This window comes from Geospiza fortis, unplaced genomic scaffold (genome assembly GCF_000277835.1).
Source record: "Geospiza fortis unplaced genomic scaffold, GeoFor_1.0 scaffold81, whole genome shotgun sequence".
Classification (NCBI taxonomy): domain Eukaryota; kingdom Metazoa; phylum Chordata; class Aves; order Passeriformes; family Thraupidae; genus Geospiza; species Geospiza fortis.
In genome coordinates, this window is record NW_005054318.1 from 5,957,654 (window position 1) to 5,967,593 (window position 9,940).

General features: G+C 41.0%; 1 protein-coding gene across 1 annotated transcript; it reads right to left on the bottom strand.

Moving 5' to 3' along the window:
• Nucleotides 1–234: 234 nt before the first annotated feature.
• On the bottom strand, nucleotides 235–9,217 carry CUNH2orf50 (chromosome unknown C2orf50 homolog). Its single transcript, XM_031056439.1, is given in 7 exon segments — nucleotides 235–304; nucleotides 306–431; nucleotides 1,055–1,081; nucleotides 3,378–3,416; nucleotides 3,418–3,517; nucleotides 3,520–3,754; nucleotides 9,116–9,217. Coding segments are annotated over 7 exon segments (699 nt in total).
• Nucleotides 9,218–9,940: the final 723 nt, after the last annotated feature.

Here is a 9,940-nt window from a genome sequence, read left to right on the forward strand (position 1 = left end):
TTCAGGAGATAAAATTCAGGAAGAAATGGTCTTTTGTCTGTAACCTCATTCTTTCAGATGTTAGTGGCATCCTTACTGTAGATTTGCATGGGAGGATGGATGAGATCTGTAGAGCTGTCTGTATATGGCACAGTCACCCAAACTATGAAGAGGACCATTATGGCATTGTTGGACCAGATCTGTTTTTACCCTTGAAAGAACTTGCTTTGTTGCTGTTATATTGTTACTGAAGCACTAAGAAAGCTGGAGCTCACCCTCAAGTTTCCTCTTTCATGCAGCACTGCTGAAGAATTCAGATTTATCAGAGCCCTGCCAGGCTCATATTCATTTGGCTGCCAGTAGTTTGGTTGGTTGAGTTGGGAACTTTGCTTGAGAACACAGACATACAGTTTGGCAGTGGCTTCTGCTCCTTTCTCTTACCCTGGATAAAACAAAGACCAATAATAAGTTTTCAAAATTGAAAGAATTGCTTCTTATAAAAGTACAACTTACTGAAATTATTTGTAATATCAGCACTTATAATATCAGCACTTCTGCTTTCAAAATTAGAATTGAAATGTACTGAAATATATCATACTGAGTGTACATGCAAGTGTTGTAGAAAAAAAGCAAAACAATTGGGTTTTTTTTTCTCCTGTTGTCTTATGATAGGATAACAGAGGGAAATGAATAATTTTAAAATGTGTTGCATAAAATGTTATCTGGGACAGAAGTTACCCAGCTCTAGAATGGTTGTGTTGTGGGAGGCTTTTTCTTTTATTTTTAGTAGTGGCTTGGGTTTCAGCAAGATGATTATCTTACAAATTTGCTCCTAGGAAGTTGATTCTTCCAGCACCTGTCTTTTTGCCAAGTTGTTAACATTAAAACAGATTGAACACACATAGGTAGCAGAGAAGAGCATTTCAGCTCTTTTATTTTTCCTAAAAATTATAGTTGTAAAGAATTTGCCAATAATGCCTAGGTATGCTTCAATTTGAAATATTAGCCTAGCTCAAATTGACAAAAACTAAATAGAGCATGGGAACAGTTAAATGTCTCTTCATTTGGTTAAGGATCCTTTAGGAAACTCCAGATCTGGTGCCTTGGAATAGAAGTAAAAAATACAGTGTCAAATTCTTTGTCTTTAAATAAATTGGTTAATGTTGATCATAATTGAATGCCTGTTCAACTGCTCAGTTTGACATGTACAGCCCAGCTCTTATACCTGCAGATTCCTTGTACTAAAACCTGTCTTTTTGGGGATGGAGCCCAGGGTTTTCTTTTCATACTATATGAGGAGTGGGTGTTATTTTTGCTAAGGGAAGGTGAGAATACCATGTCCACAATGCCTTGTGCAAATACAAATAGATTATTCATGTCCTGAGTTGCTGTAGAAAACATTTGTTCAATGCCTTGAGCAAGACACAGCATCTTATTTTTGAAATTACCAATACTTTGCTGGCAGAAGTCCCTGGTAGGAGCTCCCAGAGCCATATTGCTGCAGGCAAACATCCATGGGAGTATTCTGTGCAGATAGGCAGCTGTGCTAGGAGCACATGGAGTCAGAAGAGGCCTGAGTTTTGCACTTCAGCTCTGTTCTATACCTGGTGTGGGGCTGCAGGGCAAGTCCTTTGATTTTCTGTCCTTTGCTTTCCTCGGCCTGAAATGGAGAAAACATCAGTTCACCCACTATTGTAAGAGGAGTGTGAGTCAAGAGAGGAAACAGTTCTGTACAGCTGTATCTGCAGCAGGGCTCAAGGGACACCTGGGTTGACTCTGAACTGCCCACCTGTGCTGCATCTAAGCTCATCAAACTAGTGCAGAAGCTCTACATCCTTCTGAGCTGAGCTTGTCTGTACGGCACAGCCTTGTACCATGTAGAGCTAGGAGCAATGGACTTCTGTGCTGCACTTCCTTGTCCAGTGCAGATATGCCCCAGGTGCAAATAAAATCTAATTTATGACTGTTCTGTTTATCACTATGTGTCTTGGTATACCAGCACAGCAGTGAGGTCCTAGAATTTTTTATCTTGATATGCAGCCATTATTTGAGTGTTATCAGGTTCAGGTGCTATTGGATGGTGCTAATTAATGAGAAATGTCATGGTCTGAGGCATTGCCTTACATCTGCTTCAAGTCAGACATTTAATGCATACCAGCCTTTCTCCATCACTGTTTTTGGGACAGGAATGTGGAACTGAAGGACAGTCCCCTGCAGGCTGTAGGGTATGTAGTTTGATGAATCCATCTTTAGGCATCTTGTTCTTCACAAGCCTGTCCTACCCTTTTGCACGAGTTTCTGTAGTCATGGCTACAACTGGAAAGCAGAACATGCATCAGCTGCATGATGTGTCATATTACATATGAAAGTGAGTTTGCACCAATATTCATGACTGTCAACCCCAGGGACAGGCACAGAGTCTTTCCTGCTGCCTTAGCTAGGGAATGAGTATGGAACAGGCTGAGCCTGTTGAGCAAGAGTCTGAGTGTCCGAGCAGAACTGGTAAAGAGTAACATTGCCCTGGCTTTGCATGCGTCACAGTCCTGGCATCAGCCTGTTCCTCAAGTAAACAGAGCCAGGCAAGACTGCAAACTGCAAATTTCTCTGGGGAAATCAGGGCTGGGATCTGTATCTTCCCTGGTAGGCTGAAGGGGGTGAAGGTTTTTGGGTGGTTTCATTTCCCATTTTAGAAAGTCCTGAGAGTGATACTCTTTTTCTTCCCTTTTCCTTTAGCTTGGTCAGTGTGCAGCTGGAAATGGAGCTGATTTTAATTTTACCAAGAATGTTCTTCTAATAGACATGATGATGTATACTGAAGTATAAACACAAACACTTACTCAAGATATGGCAGAGACAGGATCTTAATTTCAGGTTCCTTTGGGTCACTGGTGCGTGCGCAGCCAAAGCTTAGGCTGTACGTGTGCAGCAGTCTGCTGAAATACCATAACAATGGGGCAAGTTCACTAGATTTACAGACTGGGAATACAAAATTGTATTTTGGCAGAACACTCTGTTCAGCTTCCATTTCAGCCATTTCCAAGAGTATGAGAAGAGGTGATAATATCAGTGTGTCTGCAATAAATTATAAAGCTTGGCACTTTTATGTCTTCATTGTGGAAATCTCTAAAAGCTAAAAGATACTTAGCATGCAGTTCTTTGCATCGATTTTCAGCTTAAGCCCAGCATGCTGGAGATATTAGGACAGATTTTGTCCAGTGAAGGAGAGCAGAGATAATGTAACCCTAGAAAGGAAGGTATTAGGATCTGATCCAATGTCCCTGCAGCAGCAAATTTTGTTTGCTAGTGTTGGCTTTGGATCAAGCCCTAATGCTGTCAGGGACTATCAGGACCATTGTCAAGACAAGCCAAAGAGGCATGAACTGGAATAAGTGACTTACCAGATTCTCCTTCCTCTCTGTTCAGCCTCCACTGGCTCTCCAGATCTTATCCTGTTGGACTTGGTCTACCTGCTTGTCTGCCCAGGCCCAAGTAGCCACTTATGCAGTGGTTGCCAGCTCTGCTCAGCTGGGTGCTGCTAGGACACAGAAGGAGCTGGGGCTGGTTGCCCCAGAGGTATGGTTCCTGTTTGCTGAGACCTAACCAAGGTATTTCTCCTGATTCTACAACCCCTTTCCAGCTTGTCCATTTTGAGACTTACCATATACCCAGCCTTTTTAGCCATATTGTGACTTCTCAGAAAGTGAAACCTATTCTTGTTTGCACTTTCAAAGTTGCTTTTCTCCTAACATTTTCTTTCAGCTGCTGCTTTGGAGTGCTTTCAGGAAAGAACATGCACAGCAGCACTGACAGGCAGTGCTCAGCACTGGTTTACTTCCCTCTTATTTAATGCCCTTTCCTAGTGCTTTATGTTGCATCATTGCTTGAGTGCTGTCAGGGTCTTCATGGTAACAGCAGCTTCATAAGTGACTGTAATTGGAAGCAATGGGATCTCCAGATGTAGCCAGCAAACTCTTAGCTCACAAGGTGATTACAGCGACTGCAGCTGAGATCAGCCTCTATTCAAAATCCTCAGAACAATAAAGTCTGGTTTAATAGCAAAGGGTGCTGTGGAGATTGCTGCTGAGTAGTCAGGAGGACTTTTGTTGTGGTTATGTAGCAGAAGCAAAACTCCTGAAAGCTGCTGGTTTCCCTTGTGTTTACTGTCTCTATTGGAAACGTCTGACTTGTGAATATATACCAGAAGAGGAGCAGAGACCCAGTGTGACAGCTGCTGAGGCCTTGAACTCTGTTTGGGGCAGAGATGTTTGGTTAAAATTAAGTGTTTCAAGGAATCTGTTCTGAAAGCTTCTTATTTTCAAATTAAAAAAATTCTTTTCTAAGCACTTGGAGAGTTCCGCAGAAGGTATTAAGCAACTATGAGAAGGTTTTAAGTAACTATAAAGGGTCATTAGGATAAAAAGTGAGAATTCTCAAAACAGTGTCCAAAATATCAGTGTTTGTCTTTGCAGTCAGCCTGTTAGGCTTCTGTGGGATGAACTCGCTTCCTCAAGTATTTGTGACCTTGCAGGAAAACAGAGTATTTAAAGTATAAATTTCCTCTGAAATTCTTGACTGACTTGTTTTTGAGTAGTGTGGATTAGTTCCAGATGAATTCTATCCTCTTGTTTCATCTTTCTGGTAAATGCTAATGAACTTTGAATCTACTTCTTCGGGGGGATTTTGGCAAACTTATTTGCTTGCAGTATTGGGAAACACATACTGAATTTGGCAGATAATTTCTTTAACAGTAGTTACAATTATACAACAATCCTAACACTTCATGTTGACAAGTTGAGCAAAAAATACTTCTACAATTCTACAATAATCTTTGAAAAATTATTCTGAATTTGAAAATCATGATAACTTAAGAAAAGGTAAATTCCATCTCAAACCCCTATGTTTGCTTTGGTTTTGAATTAAATTTTAGTAGGCTTTTTGTTTATTTGCTATTTTTTCTGAGATAATTGAAACATGAATAGTTCAATAGTTTCATCTCTTTCAACCAAAAAGAAAAAGAAGTCATGTAGTCACATAGCATTGTCATGGAGTGAAGAAATGTAGTGCTTTTCAGCCTGGACTAGTAGTTGTCCCTGTTCCTCTTGTGAAATCTGCTTATCCTGTTGCATTTGGTCCAGGGTCCTCTCCAAGTTGGAGTCTGTGCAGCTGGTTGGAGAGCAGCCTTTTAGCAGCATCTGATTGCTTTAAAAGGAATCTGAGGCACATTTGGAAGAACCAATGCACTAATCAGAGTGCATAGGATTTTATCTCCTGATCTGTTCAGAAAAGGATGCTGATGGAAAGTCTGTTCCTCTTGATTCTTGTGTACAAAGTTCCTGTATCAAATTGAATTTTAATTCTGATCATTCTTTCAAGTCAGTTTCTGCAAATTAAACAATAATAAGGTAAAACTGGTCATTGTACTGAGGTTAGCCTCCAAATGACTATCAGCTACCAAATAAACTGGACAGAAAGATTACAATCATGTGTTTTAAGTCTATGCCATTAAGTGATCTCAGCAGACCTGGCACAGATACTGAACTGTTTCCCTTCATTTTCTCCATTTGCCAGTTTAGCATTTTATTTGCTCATTTAAATTGGTACAACAGATTTACTGTGAACATCTTTTCATCCTGTAGGTTTATGTTTATTGTGGCTTCATGCCACATGCATCAAGGTAAACTGATCAGAACCTCTTGATATTTTCTGGTTGGGGACATGAAACTTGAAAAAAAATTATGAGTGTCACTGTCAAAGATGGCCTTTGCTTAGAAGTATGTTTTGTGATTAATTAATTTGACAAGCAAATGTCAGGGCCTGTCATTTTGAAGAAGAACTTGACTGAGGTTGGTCTTTTGGTTTTACAAGACAAGTGATAATATGCAGTACAAATTATTCTGGCAGAAATATGGCAGTTATTTCCTTTGAGTCAAAGGAAAAGATGCCTAGAGAAGCTTTTTATAGAGGAAAAATTTCAGACAAAACCTTTTTATTTGACCACAAGAGGGTGTTGCAGTATCAGTTATGCAAGACTTTAACTAATGTTTGCCTTTATGTGCTCTGACTTATTTTTAAGATACATATTTCTCAAAACTGATTATTTAAATTAGGTGGTAGTAGTTAAGAAAATCAGGTTTTGTATGCCAGTATTTGATGTCCTTGTCCAAGGGCAATTTCTGAATTAGTTTTTCCTAAAACTTATAGTAAAAGTTTCTTAAAGACTTAGAGGTTCCCTTCACTGGATAACAGAGACTTAGACAGTTACTCTGAAGCAATGAATAACTTCATGGAAATGGCTTGCAAGAATACATCAGTCACATGAGAGAAATAGTAACAGGAGATGAATGTGTTGCTGCTTTGTCTGGAAGTGCCCATTGGTTCAGGATGGGAGCTGGCACAGTCAGTGAGACTCTGATCTGATTTTTCCATGTGGTTTTATTTGAAGGAATAAGTTCTGAAATCTTTTTTAGCTCATTTGTGTTTCCCAATTTTCTCATTTACACCCAGTTCTTCTACAGTATACATCCAATGTTGATTTGCACTTTTTTAATAACTCAATACTGTGTTGCAATACTTCCCTACAAAAGTTGTGTATTCTGAACTTTAAGGGCTGTGTTGCCAAATGTTTGTGCCATGGGAGAGGGACCTAGAAGGATTTTTGAATTCACCCACTCCTAGATCTACTGCTGAATTTAGGAGAAGGTGCATGGGATGCCCACATGTCTCTCAACAAGCTTACCTTGTAAAATAAGTAGAAGAGCAGCCATATCTCATTATCTGTGAGGATCAAGTTTCTGAGTGTTCTGATAGTGACTGATGGACAACAAAGCAATTTTCATACAAGAAGGTTTGTGAGGTATTGTGGAGATTTAAGTAGCACACACATTGAAAACCCAGGTGCAATGCATGTGCTGTATGCAAATAAGAGGCAGGAGCAAAAGCTGGAGGAGAGGGCAGCCCTCTGGAGAGCAGCTTCTTGGAGCAGGTCACAATTCAGAAGATCTCTGTCACTTCATGATGAGTGAAGAGATCCCCACGGAAATCTTTCAGCACAAGCAGTGTTTCCTGCCTGCCTCAAATAGTGGCATTTGACTTGTCATCATCATGTCCCTTGAATGAATGAAGATCAGTCAAGTCAGTCAGGGTTGCAGGCTGGAAGGAGGGCCATGGCCATGGCTGGCAGAGCAGCTGTGAGGTGGTTGGCCAGAGGACACTGAGCACCCAGCAGAGAAGTGACATTTGGCAGGGCATTAACACACTGCTTTTTCATCAGCCCTGGGCATTCAGCACCGAGGGCTCTGGAAAGCCTGGAGATGGCAGCTCCTGCTGGTGAGCCATATCTTGGTCTGGCAGGAGCAGAATGGCTTGGGTCTCTGTATGCAGGCAAAATGAAAACAAATCCAGCCAGCTGCCACTTTGGAGTCAAACTCCTTGTAAGCAATTTATGTAGCTGATTGATTAAAGGCATCATACATTAAGTTTTGCTGTGAGTTTCTTAGAACATACACTTATTTCATGTCTTTATGGAGTTGTGCTGATAGACCCTGGCAAGCGGAGTGTCTGTTGCGTCGGCAGCGTACAAATACCACGGGAGGAATGTCTGCTTCCAGTGACACAGAGTCTGACACTTCAAATACAACCAAAGCTGTAGTACAGACTGCAAGAAATCTGTTGTGATTTTTTTTATCCCCTTATAAAGGTTGTAAAATATGTTAACTACTGATGTGCAGTTTCCCTATTTGAAGCAAAAATTATTTATTTGGGCTGTTATGTGAGTAGGGATTTGAAGGTATCTGGTTTTAGGAGAAGGAACTTTAAATATATGTAGTGTTCCTCATGGCTGAGGAATCTTTTCAGTTGCTATTACACATAATTTAAGTCTTAGAGGCCAGATCCTGTGAAGAAGTGCAATATTGTAGGGACAACCAAAGTTATCTTTGTTAGTCAGAGTTGAGTTAAAATCACATCCTCACCACAACAGGGAGCTCTGGTAACTGCGCAGTGGAGCTTGGCTTTATTCTGTTCATCCTCACTGTTGGCTCGCACAATTTGTGAACAGGTCCAGGAGAATTGCAGGGTATAAAGTGGTTCAGTGCTCTGCAGCCGTGCTTTGTGCTGCCTGAGCACCCATTGCAGTGGTTTGGCCTCTGACTCTGGCGTGGCTCTGATTCCTGCACTCCTGGGGTCTGCAGCTGCTCACAGAGGCACCTTACAGGGCAGAAAAACTGCCTCAAAAATACTACAGAGGCTCAGTTTTCCCTCTCTGCTACCTGTAGCACTGTGGTACTTAGAGAAGTATTTTGTCCTGTGAATTACAACATTCCAGCTGTGTATTATTACATATTTCAATGCTCAAGACTCTTTTCTGGTTTTGGGGCGTTTTGCATTATTCTCTGTTTTTTCACCTGTCTCTTCTGGCAGCTAAGGGTATAATTTGTTGGTCTGCATTTTTGTACACTGAATGTTTCATTTGCCATCTGTTCACCATATTCATAAAAGACATTAACTTGCTCTTTTTATGTGAGAAACCAAAAATTCTCTGCTGTAAGTTATGCAAAGTTTTCAAAGGACAACACCTAAAATTTATTTTAAATTGTGTCTCACTATTAAATGAAAGGTGTCACCTGGCTTTTAAAATGTTCTTCACCTTTGTTAGCTTTGTTGGCTGAGTATTGAGCTACTTCCTCTTAATTTTTTTCAAGGTAACTGTCAGAGTCTTGTCTGATCATGCTAATCACAAGCTTTGTCTATTTTTCAGCAAAGCTTTTAGAATCTTCATTGCAGTTATTAGTGTCAGTTTCCTTTTTAACTGTAGAAGCTAGCGTCAAATCACACTTCAGGCTGATGTTTGTCCATCTCTGACTGTTGGGGTTTGGAAAGACGCTCTCCCTAAAGGCAGGATGTTCCCATAATATGGGGGGTTGTGTATAACCTTTTCTTTGATACACTAAAATCTGGTGGCAGATTTCCAGAGATGATGAGGATTCAGGTCTGAAGGGACCTCAGGAGGTCTCTAGACCAACCTGCTCCTCAGAGCATGAGCTATGAAATCAGACCAGCTGGTCAGGGCTTTATGCTGTTGATCTTGAAAGCCTCCAAGGATGGAGACTGCAGAACCATTTTGGGTAATGCATCTCACCTCAGGGTTGCCACTGTAGTGAAGATGTTTTGGCTTATATACAGTCAGAACCTCTCCTGTTTCAACTTGTGCCCATTTTATTTCATTCCTCCGCTGAGCCATGCTCTAAGCAGCCTGACTGTGTCTTTCCAATAATCTGATTGCAGTTACTGGGACTCTGCTCCTTGGTCTCCCCACAGCCTTCTCTGCTCCAGGCTGGGCAGAGTTTGATCTCCAGTTGTGTTGTCTGTGTTACACAGATGTGTCAGATCTTTACCTGACCCACTCTGTTCTCTGTCCCTGCCCGATTTGACCATTTACACTGCTCATGCCCAGCAGGGCAGATGGTTCATGAGATCTAGAAAGGAAAATAACAGAGTGTACTTGGAGTGCACATGGAGTGCCATTTTGGCATTCTTTTCTTAGATCACCTGCACTGTTCTGTAGCCCAGTTCAGCCTTACTCCTTCTATGGTTGTACCAAGTTTGACTGTTTTGCTGTAGGGTTGGAAAATTTTGCTCCCTGAAGAAATGGACATCCAGAACAATGTGAAATCTTCCTGGATTTCACAGTTTGGAGCTTTTTCTTTTTATCTTAGTTGTGCAACCATTCACATACAAATACTCAAACAGACAAAACTGAAAGGAAAACAGCTGCATCTCCAGACCTTTAGTCCAGAGTAGCCAAACAGACTTAGAAAATATTTCAGACTGGATTTTCACTGTACCAGGTGTGTCAATAATGATCTTGCTATGGTGTGGTGAAGAGAATAGGAGTCTGCCTCTTAGAGTGGGCTGTATTCCAGTTTTCAAGACAGGTCCCAGTTTCTCAGAAACCTTTTGCTTA